The 18,837-nt window shown below is 43.5% G+C and overlaps 1 protein-coding gene across 4 annotated transcripts in view; it reads left to right on the forward strand.

The window, feature by feature from the left end:
• The window catches only part of KY (kyphoscoliosis peptidase), a 78,644-nt gene extending 61,607 nt beyond the window's left edge, over positions 1-17,037 (forward strand). For all 4 annotated transcript variants that reach the window (XM_032769808.1, XM_032769811.1, XM_032769810.1 and 1 more), the window contains 4 exons: positions 2,724-2,841; positions 10,399-10,587; positions 12,177-12,367; positions 15,527-17,037. In XM_032769808.1, coding sequence (XP_032625699.1) covers positions 2,724-2,841; positions 10,399-10,587; positions 12,177-12,367; positions 15,527-16,428 — 1,400 coding nt within the window. In that variant the 3' untranslated portion in view covers positions 16,429-17,037. The remainder of the gene's footprint in view (positions 1-2,723; positions 2,842-10,398; positions 10,588-12,176; positions 12,368-15,526) is intronic.
• The last annotated feature ends 1,800 nt before the right edge of the window (positions 17,038-18,837 follow it).

An 18,837-nucleotide genomic window follows, 5' to 3' on the forward strand; every position in this document is an offset into this window, starting at 1 on the left:
AAGAAGGAACTGAGGAGCGGTTGGGCCGGCAGGGCTATATATCAGCCGCCATGGCGGCGCCACTCCAGGGGGCGCCCAGCCGGCCCACCTAGTGTTGCTAGGGTAAAAAGTATCCGACGAACGTGCACGCGGCGCGCGTACACCTACTAGAATGGATATGAGCAAGCACTCGAAGAAGAACCTTGCTCTAGCCCCAGAACCCTCTGGTTCTGGCTCAAGGCCTCCCAGATTTCTTCCTGCCTTTAGTCCAGAAGATAAAACTTCCAGCTACCTCTCCCGGGTCTCATCTCTGGCCTTTTCCCCACTGCCCTTTGCTCCTCGCCAGGTGCATTTGATCAGCAATTATGCTTAACTCCCTCCAGCTGCCACCCTGTTGCCTAACTGGGCTCAGGCTCCTAGAGACCCCAGTGAATCAGTGTGGGGTTCATACATCCCTCTTATATTCACTCTTAGATGACATGCCTGTTATTTATACATTGCTTATTTTTAAGCATTTCATGAAACAGAGAAACTGAGTCATGATACCACCATGCATTCCAGTGAGCCTCTAATAATTCAGGCACCTATTTAATTGACATGTTTATGTTTGTACATAGCTATGCCAATTAGAATCATACAGTGTGGAGATGGAATAGTTGTATTTGATCATACAGTCCATCCCCTAAAAGTGTACGAGAACATATCACATGTTAATCAAATACTATAATTTAGCAAAAGATGAGGATTCTTCTGTAATAACAAGGAGGAGGCTGGGAAGAGATGGATTATAACGTTTTTAATCAATCTCTCTGTTCTGAGGTTCATTCTAGGACAAACTAACAAATGCTCTTATAACTGAAGGTCCCATCAGAACAATTTGCTTGATTTATAGTACCTGGGAATCCATTTATTCCCATTCATATTCTTAAGATATCTCTGATGCACTGTTATGTGCTATTCCCACCACCCTGTTTCGCAGCTCTTTGTCCCAAGTCCCTGTCCACCCTCCCTGGTGATGGGCATGGAAGAGGGTAGACTCTTCAACTTCCCCTGCGCACACAATGCATCCGACGAAGTGGGTATTCACCCACGAAAGCTCATGCTCCAATACGTCTATTAGTCTGTAAGGTGCCACAGGACTCTTTGATCCAATTTGGAACCAGAAATTTAAATCAATGTCAAGTTCTGGCTAGTAGATGACCTTTGGATTGGCACATTTCAGTCTTCTAAAGGGGATCCTGTAGAGCAGCTGTTACAAACTGTGTCATGGTTTGGCCCACATTTTAAAAAAAAGAGCATCTCCTGAAGACGTTGCCTCCCATCCATCACTGCATGGGCCATCTCCATTCCTGTCCACGACTGTGTATCATCCCTCTAGGAAAAAGCACTACATGTATTTTTAGCTGTGTTGTCTTATGCACTTTAGCAGCTGGAAGCAAGGAGCCAGCACCATGTGACCAGCTCTCTCTCTGTATCCCAAGACCCAGTGCTCCACCGATCACTAAGGAGCCTTTGGAAATCACTGCTCTAGAGCTTTCCTTCTCTCATGCCCTCAGGAGCAGACTTAAAGGCACTTATATTAATGGAATCTTTCAGATGAAAGTCAAGTTGCAGCATTTCATCAGTCTATGCAGCATTCACAGGCTCTCTTCTCCTGAACAGCATTCAAGGAAGGAGGAATGTTACAAGCGTGCTGATGGCACTCCTTAGCCCTTTGTCAGAAAAATATGTTACTATGTTATAAAGACTTATGGCCATAATCAAGGTTACTAGGTATTAAAATTAACTTTCCTGGGCCACTTGCTCTAGCTCTTGCCTATAAACCCTCCTTTGTTTCTCTTTTTGTATTTATTTTGAAAATATTATTTCCTACAGCTCAAACTAGAAATTCCCTGCCCATGTTTAGTTCTGAGCAAATCATTGATTTTACAGTTTGGTGGCTCAACCAAAAAACCCCCAAAATTAACATTTTTCAGGCTGAAAACAAACAAACAAAAACACAAAAGAGAAAACACCCAAAATGAAACAAACGGATAAAAAAAAGTTAGGTGGAGGGATTAGTTCATTTTCAGATGTTTTTTGATCCAGAACTAATTGGTTTCCGTGTTTCATTTAGTTTGAATGTTTTTCACGTTATATATATAAATTTCTAAACAAAACATCTTTCAACAGATTTGTTTGAAAATCATTCAAATGAACTATTTTGACTTTTTAAAAAAATCTATTTTGGGAGGGCAAATGTTTGCCAAATTTGATCCAAATTCATGAATAGTTTTGGTGCCATGGAAAGGTTGACAATTGCCCTGCTCTACCCACGTTGATGTGTGATACACTCACAGCAAACTCTTCCATGTTTTTCATTGTTTATATAGATTCAAGGATTTTTCTCTGATACTGAGGACTTTATATTTTACCCTTTACTGCCATTATCTTGCAACTGGAGCTGTATGGAGATGGATCCTTAAGGAGACACATTGGCTCTGCACAGAAATAAGTGTCTGCCCATTTGGATCTGACTGCAGAATCAGAGCCTACATTTGCAACTTAGTTCCTTAGGAGATGCATGCAGAGAGAACCCAAAACAGACATTTACAGAGGAAACATCTTTGTACAGCTCCTACTACGATCATTTCTCTTTGTTTGTGCTTCTTGGACATGAAAATAATCCAAACATTTTCTATTACTCGTCAATCCCTTTGACTCCAGGCTTTTGGAGGAACTTTACTTTGTCTTCATTTCTCCAGAATACGATGTTGCAGGCTTTCATAACAAAGGCCAGCGTTCTTGTGAGCCAAAGGATGTCCTTCACACTGGGAAGAGCGTTTGTGCGGGATACACTGGGCTCTTTCAACAAATGTGCAGGTAAATAAGATCACAAACATTCAACCCCGAGGAGCATTAATATTGTCATCTCTGTGCCTACTCTGTCTCCCTTTATATCACCTAAAGTGACTTTAAACAGGACTTGAAACTTTCTCTTTCAAACTATGCTGTGGAATAACAGCAAGTCTTCAAAAGGTCAATTTTGCTTTCCCTTCCTCTCTCCCCTTCCTCCGCATAATTTACTTTGTGCCATCTGCTAAGTTTCACATTGCATTAACATAATAGCAGATGAATACATGGAGATAATTTAGTTAGAAGAGGCTGTGTTTTTTTTTCTTTGAGTAGCTCTGTATCTGAAGGTTAAAAGAATGGCAAGGCTGAAATACTGAAGAACATTGTCTTGCATGCAAGAGGTAGTCATTGAAGGCCAGGTGTAAGCTTTTCCAATATTCTCTGCAAAAACCCTCACACTTAAGCCATAATAATAATACACCTCTACCTCAATATAACGTGACCCGATAGATCTTGAATTCAGATATAACACAGTAAAGCAATGCTCTGGGAGAGGCGGGGCTGTGCACTCTGGCAGATCAAAGCAAGTTTGATATAACGCTGTTTCACCTATAACACAGTAAGATGTTTTGGCTCCCAAGGACTGCATTATATCAGGGTAGAGGTGTAACCAGTTCTCATGTAATGCTTTTCATCAGTAGATCTCAAAGCACTTTACAAAGGAGGTCAGTATCATTATTCCTGTTTTGCAGATGTGTTGTAATTTCAGGACCACATTTGTTCACCTTCCGCAAGCCAGTAGCCCTGTTGACTTCAATAAGTGAGCAAGGTTTGGCCTTTAAAGGATTTAGAGTAGGGCCTGACAACCAATTATATATTCAGCTCATGTAAAGGGAGGCTTTTTTCATTGCAGAAACTATAAATTCCTTTAGTATGAATCAACAGAGAGTCCTGTGGTACCTTATAGATTAACAGATGTATTGGAGCATAAGCTTTCATGGGTGAATACCCACTTCGTCAGACGCTTGCTCCAATACATCTGTTAGTCTATAAGGTGCCACAGGACTCTTTGTTGCTTTTTACAGATCCAGACTAACACAGTTACCCCTCTGATACTTGGTATGAATGTAGCACAAATTGCTTCTCCAGTGCATTTCTCCATCCCCGGTAGAGAAAGGATACAGCTCTTGTGTAAGGCAAACCCTGGGAATCACAGGTAATGCCCCAAATGTTTGTAATAGTTTAGTTTTATGAACTAATGATGGTGATAAGAAATTAATTTTGAACTTACTTGAAACCTGGGTTTCCAGAGGATCCCTTTCCAAATGGAGCCCTTCCATCAACTTCTTGGCACACTGACTCCCATTTTAGTTAGGCCTGGGAAAATCAGATTTTAATTGGCACATGTCAGTAATCACTGACTTCTCTTCCCACCCAAGAACCACTGGAAGCATATTCCTCGCTAATAACTTAAGTTTCCTGTGAGGGAAACTGATGTTTTAAAACTATTCCACAAGATACTAATGTGGAGAATGCCTCTAGCCAACAACTCAGTGTTCCAGGTATCTATTCTGCTTTTTTAAATAAAATATTAAAATTATGAATTAATAATCAACTATGATTTTATAACTGTATTTTATATAAGTTATCGCTAGCTATTCCAAATGTAATTAGAAAAATATACTGAGAAACAATCCTTTTATTAAAAATTAATATTCCTAAGGGTATTTGTATTATTCACAAGCTCCACTCATCTACTCACTACTGAAACATTTCCACACTGATTCCTCATTCTATGATTTTACGAAACCCCCAGGCATTCAGTCTGATTTGTGTTTATCGAATACTAACCAGGTATTGGCCCAGTACACTCTCCTCCTGCCAGACAATTGTTACCTCCTTTCACTCAAGTATCTAGCCAAAAATTTGGTGTTTTATAGATTGTTCCAGTTAGAAGAAGAAATTGGTAATAATCAGATATTTTTTGATGCAATTTTGTTTATTTACAAAGAATATAGTAAGTCCCATTTCCTGGGACACAGATGGAGGAAAGAAAACAAAATAAAACAAAACCAGGTTCTTTGCTGGCTATTCCAAGCCTATAAGCTTTTTCTCTTAGGTTTTTCAGTTTTTCAAGGTCACATTACCAGCCTTCTATGCCTGTCTGCCTGGCTTTCTCTCACTACTTCAGCTTGTCCCACCATGCTTCAGCTTGTGCCCTCACACACAGACCAAAACATATTCTTGGGGGATTTCTGCACTACTGCCCATGCGCATAATTAACGAGCCACACATATTTTTAATTTTTTGCACAGAAAAAAGCTTCTGCTGAAATGTTGCTGCAGTTCCACCTTTTGCCCACCAGAAGGCACTGTGGCAATAGAACAAAGCAGCCTCTCCCGACCAGCCAGGGAAGAGGAAGAGCCTACCTTCTTTGCAGCCCCTGCCAGCTAGGTCAGGAGACAGGGGCTATGGGGAGACAGACAACATGGGGTTGCTGGGGGAGGGAGGTCAGACAAGGGCTCATAAGGGCTAGTAGGGGCAGACAGACTGGGGCAGGTGATGAATGAGAGGGGAGGTGCAGGGCCACATGGCGGAAGGGGTGCAGAGCTACATAGGGACAAGGGAGTGGCTGGGTGGGACTTAGACACATGGGAACAGGAGGAAGGGGTACCGGAACACATAGGGACAGGGGAAGGGGTCAGAGCCACATGGGGATGAGGGGAGTGGGTGTCTGGGTGGGGGTGGAGGAACACATGTGGACAGGTGATGCAAGGACACATGGGGGTACAGAAACACATGGGGACGGGGCAGATGTGCCTGACTGAATGGGAGAGGCTAGGGGTCAGCCAGGATCTGCATCCCTAACAATCCCTCCCCACCCCTGAAAAAAACCTGTTCCATATTTTCCCCACCCATACCCAACAAACCTCCAAGTTCACACCCAAGCTCCTTCCCAGCAATTTACTTCCCTCTTTCTCAGCTCCTCTGTTACCCCGGACTTCCCCAAATCTTTGCACTACTTCTGAGGGGCATGGGAAATACAGTTCTGTATTGTAGTTTAAATGAATTATTACTCCGAGTTCTGTATTAATATGCCTAGTAAGGAATCTGTTTGTCAAAAAAACATTTCCTGAATCTTTGTCTGTATTGTTACAGACATACTTGCTGACAGGTATTTTGAAATGACCAAAAAGAATTGAAACTGGTATCAGGGCCAGCTCTAGCCATTTCGCCACCCCAAGCACGGCGGCACGCCATGGAGGATGCTCTGCCGCTCACCAGTCCCATGGATTTGGTGGACCTCCTGCAGGCGGCCCTGCGGAGGGTCCGCTGATCCCGTGGCTCCGGTGGACTTCCCACAGGCGTGCCTGCAGATGCTCCACCGGAGCCACGGGACCAGCGGACCCTCCGCAGGCACGCCTCTGGGAAGTCCACCGGAACCACCTGCCGCGCTCCCGGCAACCAGGAGAGCGCCCCCCGCAGCATGCCGCCCCAAGCACCTGCTTGGTGCGCTGGGGCCTGGAGCCGGCCCTGACTGGTGTGATTATATTGTTATTTTGACAAATAAAATATGCAGAATTTTTATTTTTTTGGTGCAGAATTCCCCCAGGAGTAAAAGTAGCTCCAACAATCAAAGCCTTAATCCCTATATTTGAAACCTGTTAGGCCATATGATTCAGCTTCTATTCAGCTTTTGCATGTGTCTGTGTTTTGGGTGCTACTGCTATTGTTTCAGCCACCTGATCATAATGGTTTCTTTACATTTATCCTGAATGTAAGACAGAGGTCATACCCAACCCACAACAAGGATTAACTCAACCCATAGCACATTTCTTCTGTTTCTGTTGCCAGATAAAGGCACTCCATTCTAGCAAGAGGACCTCATTGCCTTTTCTTACCATCCTTGTACACAATTTAGATAAGTCTTTAACTATGAAGGCAGTAGAGAAAGAGCAGAACTCCTGATTTCAGATGCTTCAAGGGCCACATTTTTAAAAAATGAGGGCCTAAAATTAGGCTCTTAAATCCATATTGAGGCAACTGTAATGAATGAACTGATTCACCAAAAGTCATGAGCACCACACAATTGCCATTCACGTCCCTGACTGAGCTTCAGTCGCTTCAGTGCCAGTGTGGACAAGGGTCCAAAGCACAAATGATGGGTGGATACATCTTCAGCTGGCAAACCTCCTATGGTTGACCAGATGAGAACCCCGTGGCAGGGGAAGGTAGGGCATTAATGAAGACCAGGGCATTTTTAGGAGATCGGTACTGGGAAGTCAGCACCCAAAGCCAATTTTTAAAAATCAAACATTTTTGGAAATGAATGAAAACATGAATTTTTACAAATACTTCAGCAATATTTAATTGCCCAAAATTGGTTTCTCAGGTGGCAGTCAGCAAAATGCAGGTGGCTTGTTTGCCGGGACCACAGTGAACCCATTGTTTGTGATGGTGAGATAAATCAGCTTAGGACAACCTTAGCATGGACATGGGCCCTGACTCAACATGGCTAGTATGAATGCACACAAACATTTGCATTTCCCAGGTTTCAATACAATAAATTTTCAGCAGAACTGACTAGAGTCTCCAGTGTAAACCTGAGCATAGACTGCCCTTATGCGGGCATTATGGGAATGAGTACACGCAGGCACTCAACTGGCCTTCTCCTTTTGCTTTCTACCTTTTCCATATTCAATTGTCCTATCCTTTTACTCTCTAATATGGAATCCCCTTCCCCCTATATGCCATGTACCATTTCTGTTGTCCTTCTCTGGAACATTCCTCATCCTCCCCCCCCCACCCCCTCATCCTCCTTTTTTTTAGATAAGTTCACCAAAATTAAGCCCAGAATTGAAGGGAAGGATGTGCCATTCAGATATATAAAGGCAGTGTAATATTCTCCATATTAGTCTGCATGGTCTTTATCTTTTTTTTAAAACACAGGCCAGCATCTTCCATTGCTTTTAATTATCTCTGTGCACTGAGAAAATGTTTTCACTAAAGTGTTTACAATCATGGCATCACCACATGCAATCAGCTTAATCATGTCTTCCAATCCAGATTACATTGCACTTAATGTCATCATCTACCATCATGTGGTCCCGTCTTCTGGCTTTGTTCGGTATTTCTTGAGTTCCTCACACTTCTCCCTACTCCTGAACAATTTATTTATGTAACATCTAAATGACAAATGTAAGAAACCGCTTTAGTCCATCTTCCTGCCAAGACAGGGTCATTCCTATATTTTATGTTCAGCCAGCATTTTGCCCAGTCTATTGTTAAATGACTCTAGCAGTAGCGCATGTACCATTTCCCTTGGGAATTGCAAACATATTCTAGTTTCTCTCATCACTGGGATAGTTTTACTAATTTCATCATAAATGGGATTACAGAGGTGGTAATTTTGGGCAGAATATGACCCTTGGCATTCTGTTTAGACATGTTTAATGTGGGGATTTTCAGAGGGTTTATGGGAATTAGATACCCAGATCACCTAGATTACTTGGCAATGCCTACCTACAATTTTCCTTCAAGTCAATGGGCCAGCTCCTGATCTCAGTTACACCAGTGTAAATCCAAGCTCTCTCTATTCCCATCAACAGAGCTACTCCAGATTTACTGCCGTGAAACAGAGCAGAATTTGGTTCACAAGTGATCAAGGACTGGCAAAGATATTGTAGGTCATCTTTTTTGGCCTTCTGCACCATCAATAAGGTTTCCCAATGCAATTCTCCCTCCAATCTTGACCAGCCTGTTGATCAATATTTCCAGTGACAGGCCATCCCTCATTACCTCTATGTTATGGTCTATCCTGTGCCCGGCTTAAGCACGGGTTAAAGAAATGCTTACTCATGTGTACCCTGAATTTTCTTTTAGTTTTTTCTTTGAAGGCCTCTAATTCTGATTGCCCTACTTCTCAAATATAAAGAAGTCTCTGCCCTTGAATGTGTTTATACAGTGGTAGTATGTCCCACCTTGCCTCTCCTTTCTCCTCAGACTACTTAATTTGAACTCCTTCACTGGCTCTCAATTCATCACAGTCCCGTTTTAGTACCACTGCAGTCTCTGATCCTTCCCTAAAACAATATCTTCCCCTGAAGTTGATAGCATCCTGGGATCCACAAGTGGGGCTCCTATGAACAAACACAACACAAGTAATACATAATAATCCAGATTAAGGTTTTAATAGACCTATGTATAAAACTGCCTTATTACCATTCTAACTTTACATGAGATTTCTTTATAGATCAAAGAATACCTTGCTTTGTTGTGGAGCAGCATCATGCTGTGAACTCACAGCCAGTGCATCAGTTGTCTACCTTAAATTTCTTTATATCACCTGCTACTATCCAAATATCCATCCATCAATTTGTAGCTCTCCTTATTTCTGTCATATGAATCCCTTTGCATCTCATGGAGTTAAATTTCATTCAGATAATCTGGTGTCTAAAGTACACATCATTTATTGTGTTAAGTATCTGCTCCATTTAATACAAGATTTTTCAACGAACCAGAAAAATTTCAGTTCCAACCTATTCAGAGCACAATCTTCTGCTTAAATGAAGCAAATCTGAACAAACAGTCCACAGGATTCTAATGTGTTTAGATCCCATTTGTTCTCCCATTGCACAGACACTGATCCATGCAAAATCTATTTTAGTTTTATTTACATAACAATGTCTAGTCCAGTGGATGGATTCGCTTTTATTCTGTATAAAAATAATATGGACTGATCTTCCCCACTACTCCTTAATGCATTTTCAGAGAAAAACGCAAACTGTTTTTTTTTTTTCCCCTCAGTTTAGGAAAATCTAGGACATCTTACTGCAGCATTAAAAATCTGGGATCACTTATTTCAGAGACTGATAGCAATCAATTTTCAGGATAGTGGCTCTCTGTAATATTGGGTAACTTTGGAAGTGACTCAAATGAGTAACAAGATGGAGGAAATCAAGCGTGCTCTGTTGTCATAATGGTTGTAACACTAAACTAGAGTGAGGAATCATACAAGGAATGGAAAAAAAGATACCCTCTCCTAAAATAGAACACGCTGCCCAAGCCCTCAGGAAAAGGCGTGGTCATAGATCGATCTTACTCTATATCAGGAAGGTGTCAACAGACTTTAGCACAGTTGGATCAATGCTGGTACCCAGCCTCCTGTGGGGAGGCATTATCCATCACAGCTGAGTAAAGATAATCTCTGCTTGAGTCCACTAGCCATGCAGTGTTCAACCAGAATGCATGTTTCATGACTGGAAGAAACAGAATGTATCTCTTATAGGGAAATAGCTGATGGAACACTGTCCAACCTGGGCTGGTAGAATTATAACTGCAGTTCAGACAAGCCCAAAGAAACAGACACTGCACATGAAATCAGTATTTCGTCTGTGAGCAATGAAGGCATATGGTCTAGCAATCAGAGGAAAGAACTAGGTAACTACAGGATTCTGGGATCTAATGCTGATGGAAACACTAATTTTCATGGTCACCCCTGTGCAGCTCCATGATTTCAACTGTATAAAAATAAAAAGCTCCCTATGAATAAGATATTGCTTTGTAATACCTTCCTTCCCTCAGTGTTGCAGGTGTACAGTGCATGAAGTTATCAGGATACTCTAAAGGGTACGGTTACAGACGTGGACAGTCCTTTACAGGGGATAGTGACCATGCCTGGAATGCAGTTTACCTTGATGGAAGGTGGCATCTGCTGGACAGCACCTGGGGAAGTGGCTCAGTCAATGATTCGTGCAGCAAGTTCACCTTTCAGTATGGTACCATTTGTTATTTTAACACCCAGACCTAGAACAACTTGGGGCATGAAGAGGGCCAATGTGTGTGGCAAGGGGGCAATGTTTGGTCTCAGCTTTAATAAAATTTTCTGGTTTGGGGACGGGGGAGAAACAGCTGCTGGTAGTTCAGTCTTTTTATAATCTCTACTTTTAATTTATGACAAAGGCACTGAGGTAACATTTTCAAAGGCACCTTAGTGATTTAGGAGCCTAAGTCTCAATCACAGTCATGGGATCACACTTCTGAGGGCCAAATCCTCAAAGATATTTAGGAGCTGAAATCAATGGGAGTTAAAGGTATTTAGACACTTGAGGATCTGGGCCTAAGTCACTTTTGACAACGGGACTGAGGTTGCAGGGTAAAATTTTCAAGAGCACCTACAACGGGGCCGTTGAATAAATAAAACTCCAGAAGTCAAGAACTCACCACAGGATTATACTTGGAACTGAAGACAATCTTGCTCTCTATTGTTGTTACATGAAGCAGACCTTTTGACCACCTTTTCAAAAGATGGGGTAACATAAGGAACCAGCCAATCCAGACACCTGCTAATAGATTTCCCAGACACTTGTATTAAAATATTTGGGCTTTCAAAAATGTTCAAAACTCTGCTTTCATTCTAGATTAAAACTGAAGTATATACATGTGGTTATTTCTTAGTTATTTCATACACTTGAATTTTCAAAGCAAACACTATAAAACAAGGTCTTTCTCGTATTATAAGCCTAATGGGAAAGCTTTAAGATGTGCCCTGTATATTAAATCACTCAACTGGCTAAAATTCCTAAATCCTCCATATTTTTATTAAAACAGGAAATTCCAATACAATTACCCAGAGGCAGAAAGAAGCAAATGAAAAACTGGGGGCTTTTTTTCTAAAAAAAAAAAAAAAAAGACAATTTCTTTTCTACTGAACATTTATAGGTGCTGCTGAGGGGTGGGGAGAAATCAGACCACATACTTCTAAGAGCACTTTGTCATTAGTTTTAAAATAAGGTTCACCCCAAATGCAATTAAAAGGGACATCATTCTCAGACCTTGTATTTTGATTGAATGGTTTTAGTCTGCGTCGGAATCCTGTAGCCGATATCCCAGAGGACCATATGAGGCCACATTTTCATATATAAGAGAGAGGCCTTGGAGTATGTTATAACATTTGCATAAGAGCATCTACAAATTAAGGCTCCAATCCTGCAAATGCTCATGCAGATGCTTAACTTTAAGCATGAAAACTTTTCCCCTAAAGTCAATGGGGCCACCCGTGTTTAAAGATAAGCATGCGCATAAGTGTTTGAATAAAGAGACACTGCCTTGTGGACTGAAAATGGGACTTGGTTGGGAGTTTGGGGTTACACAGGCAATATAGGAATGTCCTCTCCCCTACCATTCACATGGCAGCACCCTATTAAAAGAGATAATAGCAGTTGGGCATATTGTCAACATTCCACACACAGCTTTCACTTCTAGAATACTGTTACATTTAATTTTTGAAATGTATGGTTGAAAGATTCTACAACTAATTAAATACTTTCCATTTTTTGCTAACCTCTTCCCTCTTGTTTCAGATACCAGGAGTTTTATTTTCTTACGCACCCGGCCCTATTTATTAATAATCATTTCCCAGACAACAGCAACTGGCAGCTCCTGAAGCCAGCTCTGACACTGAAAGAGTTTGAGAGCAATATGTTATACAACAGTCAGTTTTACAACCTGGGAATGCTGGCCGCACATCCAGAAACGCCCATCATCCAAACAGGTAACATCACCCAATGGGAGACATTACAGAGCACTCGTGTCTCGTATGGATCTGGATGAGTTATATTTCCCACTCACTGCTGATAAATAGGTAGCATGAGAGGCTCTCTTCCCTCACTGACACAATTTTTGTCTATTTGGGGTAAACCATGGTTGCATGAGGCCTGGAGGCCTACAGAAATCCCAAGTAAATATCATCTGCTTGTGGTTTCAATCCCAAAGTTGTGAAATCAGAAGTGTTATTGCATATTAGATTGGGCTACTTAAACTAGCCCCTGTTTTAGCAACTTTTCATGGAGTGGACTCACCATTGGCATGCTCCCTCATGGCTTGGGGTGGTGTAGCAGGCCTTCCTCCTCCAGCATCCCCTCAGCCTTTTTGCCTTTGCAATGGTCTGTCTCTTCTTATGACTTGACCCTCCAGTCAGGTCACAGAGTCCGAACCCTTCCACAGTACACAGAGTCCAATAAACTCAATTGAACATAACTCTTTCTCCCTACCTAAGCTCATTCCTCCTCAGACTCTTCACCCCTTCCTGGGCGTTGCATGGTATCCTCCCACTTTTGTGTGGAGCAACACCTTCTAGGGCTTTCTCTCTGGAGGCCCAGCTCCAAAAGCTCAACAGGTCTGGTCCCTAAGATTCCTTGCTGCCTCCTTGGACTTCTTCCTACCTTGGCCCTGCTTCAGTCCCTTTCCCTCATCTAGTTCACTGTACATCTGCCTCTTTCTAGGCCTTTCCTCCAATTTCGAGCCACCAGAAATGGACTACAAAGTTCTTCCCCTCTCTCTCTGCACCTTCCTTCTCAGCTGGGCTTCCTCCCTTTATGTTCATGACCCAATCCTCCCCCAGCCAGCTTCATCTTCATTTGTAGGTGGCTCATCCTCCAGGTGTTACCAACACATTAACTGCTCTGGCTCCAGTTAACTCTTTTGTTACTTCTGTTGGGTACATAACCCGTCACACAGCTGTAAACATTGAACTCCACCTAGAAAACAAGGGCAAGAGTTTTTAACTGGGTGTCCTATTGGGTTTCTGGGAACTGGGCAGGCGGAAGCCCGCCCAATGCTAAAGGATCCCCCCCAGCCTAAGGGAAGGATCTACAGGACCTCAAAAGCCCAACTGATTTCGGGGGACAACTAATAAAAGAACAGGGCCGGGAGTGCGGTCAAAGGGTCATAAGAAGGGAGCTTGACGGGGACACCGAGCAGAGAACCCCGGACAGCGCCCACTGCTCCTCGAAGGCATCAAGGGAGCCAGTGGACGCCGCCCAGAGGAACTCTGCCCGAATGCGTGAACGGACAGAGGATCGGAAAAAAACCCACAGTCACAGGATTCTCCATTTGCCAACCTCCTCTCCCTGGTTGTGTAGATGGCCATTTTAGCCAGGGCAAGGAGGAAGTTGACCAGGAGGTCCCGTGACTTTGTGGAGCCACGGACAGGGAGTGCATAAAGAAGGAGGTGAGGGGAAAAGAGCAGCCAGAAACATAACAGTATATTGGTGAGGAGCCAGTATAGGGGCTGCAACCTGGCGCACTCTAAGTAAACATGCACCAGGGTCTCCCTCACGCCGCAGAAGGGGCAGGTGTCTGGGGCAGGGGTAAACCGCGCCAAATACACACCCGTGCTCACGGCCCCATGAAGGAGCCACCAGCTGATATCCCCAGTGGGCCTTGGAACCAGGGTAGAGTATAGGCTGGCCCATCGGGGCTCCTCACACTTTAGAGGTGGCAGGAGGTCCCGCCACTTTGTGTCGGGGCGGGACATGAGGGTGAGGAAGTGAAGGGTGTGGAGCATGAGAGTGTAGAGATGTTTCCTTGGCGCAGTTTGGAAGCGGACCGGCTGCAGATCATGCAGCCGGCTTGCGAAGAAGGGACGGGGAGGCTGGTCGGGTCTGCAGGACAGGAGCCTGATGAAAAGGTCCGGAGGGCCTGGGGTGGAGGGTGGGTGGGGCATGCCCTCTCGCAGGACCCAGTCGAAGTAGACACGAGCAGCAGGTGGCAAAGCGGCCTTCACCTCCTGTAGTACACGCCGGGGAGTACAAGGTCTGGAGACCCCCATACGCTGAGTGAGCGTCAGGGGATCCAGCCAGTCTCCCAGGTCGTAATCCAGGAGGTCTCCGACCCTGGTAGCTTCTGGACCAACCTTGGCGCACCACGGGGGACTCCGCCACCTGCACACGGAGCTGGGGGTTGTATAGCAGGGGCTCCGCGAGGAGATCTGCCCCCTTGGTGGCCACCACGGACCTGGTCGCAGAGAACAGCTTCCAGGTCCGGAGGAGGTCCTGGTAGAAGACCAGCAGCCCGGAGTGTCTGCAGTTAAACTTTTAAGTCTTTATTTACTATAGGTGTCTAAATAAGCACCCTGATTTTCAGGACTGGGCACCAGCAGCTCCCATTGGCATATGTCATTTATTCAGGTGCTAGCTATGAATTTAGGAGCCTAATTTTAGCACTCCCTCCCCTTTTCATTTTTTTTTTTTAATTTAAATCTTGGCCTTACTGTAAGGTTGCAAAAACAGAACTGGCTCAAGCTGTTAAGGGGCTTCAACCAAGAGGCCAAGCACTTAACAAGATTCAAAAAGGGATTGGATTGTTATACGAACGATAAAAATATCCAAAGTTCCCAATAATGAATATTAATCCTCATGCTTCATGCCTTGAGCCAATCTTGAGCTACTGGAGATCAGGATGAGACCCAACACAGGGAGCAGATTATCCTATCTCTTCCCACAGTAGAGCTCTCAGACCTTCCTCTGTAGCAGCTGGTGCTGGCCTCTGTTGTATATTGGACTAGATTTTGGGTCTGATCCAGCCTGGCAATTCCTGTGTCCCTAGGAGTGTGGACAGCTTGAGATGTAACACAAGAGCTCACACAGGCCTCCATCTTCTGCAGAATCCAAGAGCACTGACCAGCTCCATCTCATTCAATATAAAATAAGATAAACAAGTGTTCCAAAGCAACCACCCCCATCTTGTTCCTTGGGAGGGACACTGATTTGGCTGGTGGTTGACAAGTTAGAACCAGCCAACTGCAACCCTTTCATTTCACTGACCGGTGAGCCTTTGGGTCACTCAGTCCTCCAGGTCATTCTCTGCAGGGGTTTTATATAAACAAACTGGAGGAAACTCCTGAACAGTTTCTTTTTTTTGTATTTCACAGTAAATGGAAAAGCAACTATTTCTATCGAGAGCCGGGCTCCACTATTATTTATGTTTAAGCTGCAGGGAAATGAGGAACATGGTTTAATGACATTAAAAAAGAATGGGATGAAGCTGGAGATCTATCCCCAGAAGACTGGAAATCACAAGCTGCAGGTCTTTGCCAAGCCCTCCAAAGGCTCAGAGGATAGCTACAATGAGGTGTTAGAATACACCATAGAGTGCAGCTCTGTGGACAAGAACATGTGTTTCCCAAAGGACCTACGTCAGCCTGTTGGACCCAGCTGGTTCACGGAGCGGAAAGGATTCCTGAGACCATCACACTCTGACCCCATCATTCACACCAATGACGGGCGGTGTTCCATCACTTTCACGCTGGGTAAAGATATAAGTATCCTACCCTCACTGCATTCGGATAACACTAGCTTGACTGAGGATATGAGAAGAAGGCACATCATGGAAATCCATCGAGGAAACCAAATTGAGTTTAAGATCCATCTCCCCCATGCAGGAAAGTTTGTTCTTAGACTGTTTGCCAAGAAGAAGTCAGACCCAGGCAATTACAATTACATCTTCAACTACCTCATCTCCTGCCCAAACACCGAAGTGAAGTGGCCAGTTTTTCCAGAGAATTATAGAAACTGGGCAAAAAGCTATGAACTACTGGAGCCACTTGCTGGGCTGCTGCCAGCCAATCGCAACATTCAGTTTAAGCTCAAGCTGCATAGTATAGCAAAGGCATTTGTTAAGGGTAAAGACACTTCTCCTCTGACCCTGACTAAAGATGGTTACTGGGAAGGAACATGTAATACTTCTGGCTGCACAGAGGTGTGTGTCATGGTGCAAGAGAATGCCAATCTCAAGTTCTCATACATCCTGAAATACGAAGTAGAGACCCAGTAAACCCCCTCTCGCTCTTTTCGTCATCTTGCACAAACTAACAACATTTCAACATGTCTAAAACCCACATCATTTTATTGTTCCCATTAGCTCCCTCCATCAAATCTACAAATATAGAACAACATTCAGATATCTTTGGAAGAGCCGGTGCAAGATAAAAATGAGCAAAAATCAGTAATTGTTGTAAAGTGAGCAGCTGTGTAGGGAATTCAAAATAATTATAGACACTGTTAGGAGATACCTTCCAGAGAAATGGTTTGAGGGAAGCAATTGACTTTTTATGTCCATGGTTCATTAACATTTCAGCGGTAGCTATTGGTTTCTGAATTATCGTGCATCACCAAAAAGGTTTATCAGGGCTACTCCAAGAAGAATTTGATTAATCATGGGCTAGGGAAAAGAAAGCACCTCATAGTTTTGCAATATGACTCTGTGTATCTCTGGCATAACAACAAAATACATCCCAGTGAAGCGATGTTCTACTGAAAGAATATATACTAAGTGAAGGCTTTCTTGTGCACTTCATTGTCTTACAAATTTAAATGACGCTGCAAAATAACTGTTTTTACACTAGATCTTCAATTCAATAAAAAAACATTAATTTTTACCTTATTACTTGGATGTTTGAGTTGTAAACACTTTTGCTGTAAGGGGGTAACTCAATTTCATCTAGCACACTACAATTCTTTTATCTCAACCACAAAAGGAACTTTCTGCCATATGTAAGGTCACAGTTAAACTGGGAATAATGTTAGTTCTCAAACCAGCATTTAGAAAGAACCCAACCTGTCTGTCCAAGATAGAACTGCTGAGTGTGATGGGATATCTGGGGTATTGCTCTGACAGGCATAATCAGTGGCACTTTGGCTCTCTACAGAAATACATTATTGCTAATATCCCATAGGAAACCATAATTTTGATAGATGTCCTGTTCATAAAGAAATTTCCATACAGAAGGCAAGAGAAGTAGTCTGAGTGGTCTTACTTTTAATAGTTGATGAAAAATTTAAAAAAAACAAAAACAAAAACAAAACACAAAAAAACCCACCACAAAATACACTTCATTTTCATGAAAATGTCAATGTGCATATTTTTCAGTATGTTCAACGCGGTAGCATTTTGTTTTAACTTGATTTTTTTCCCCAAAAACAGAAAAGTTATAATTTCTCATTTTAGTTATTGCACTCACGGAACAATCTGAGCTCCTTCTGTTGACAAAAATACTGTCTGGCAATTCATTCTCCAGAATGCCAGCGAAAACAGTGCTTGGGGGACTGTGTGCACTGTGCTGTGCTGAAGGGACTCCATGCAGCATCTAAAAGCAAGGTAAAGCCCCCCTCAGGCAGCCCACTGTCTCTGGACTATGACGGGGCTGGGTAGACTGGCAGCTGCTCCCCCAGAAATGCTAATCCCAGCAGCAGGGAGCTGATTCCCTGGAGAGCAGAATGCATAACACAGCAGGGATGCAGACAGAAGAAAGGGAAACCCTTTGACAAGCTCTGTGAAGACTAAGCCAAGATTGCTATGACAACATTATTGTGGGCCTTGGTTGAAGCATGTCCTGCTTTATTTTGGCCTCTGGCAGAGGAATGCCTTTTCCCTTGGACCACAGCTTTCAGCTGGAGAAGGCCACGAGGTTTGACAGAGCTCTCTGATTTCATACAAGTGGATTCTTACAGTGTTTCAGCTCCACCCAGGCACACACAGCCCATTTGGTGAACTGTTACCTCTCTGGCTGGCCTTTAGCCACTGGGAATTTCAATATCTGAAATGACTAGTTTGGCATGTTCACTTACACCAGTTCCATCGAATCACTGTGGCATCAGAATCCGGTGTGGCCAGAGCTGGGACTGCCAGTAGCCTACCTTGACTGTGATTCCAAGGAGCAGTCCTACAGCCTGCCCTCATTCTCAGCAAGTATTCCTGCTCAGGATCCAGCAGCCAGCCCCATGCCTCTACAGACCAGGCCAACACATAGATACAGGCTGCTCCCAGAAGCCTATGCTTGCTCCCAAAGTCTGACCATAGTAAAGCCCCTGCAAATGGCTAGACCAGGGGTAGGCAACCTATGGCACGCGTGCCGTAGGCGGCACGTGAGCTGATTTTCTGTGGCACTCACACTGTCCGGGTCCTGGCCACCAGTCCGAGGGGGCTCTGCATTTTAATTTAATTTTAAATGAAGTTTCTTAAACATTGTAAAAACCTTATTTACTTTACATACAACAATAGTTTAGTTATATATTATAGACTTCTAGAAAGAGACCTTCTGAAAACATTAAAATGTATTACCGGCACGCAAAACCTTAAATTAGAGTGAATAAATGAAGACTCGACACACCACTTCTGAAAGGTTGCCGAGCAAAACTCTGCTTGTCACAAGTAAGTCCCTAGACCTTCATCCAGCAGGTAAAG

Source organism: Chelonoidis abingdonii, chromosome 8 (genome assembly GCF_003597395.2).
Source record: "Chelonoidis abingdonii isolate Lonesome George chromosome 8, CheloAbing_2.0, whole genome shotgun sequence".
Taxonomy (NCBI): domain Eukaryota; kingdom Metazoa; phylum Chordata; order Testudines; family Testudinidae; genus Chelonoidis; species Chelonoidis abingdonii.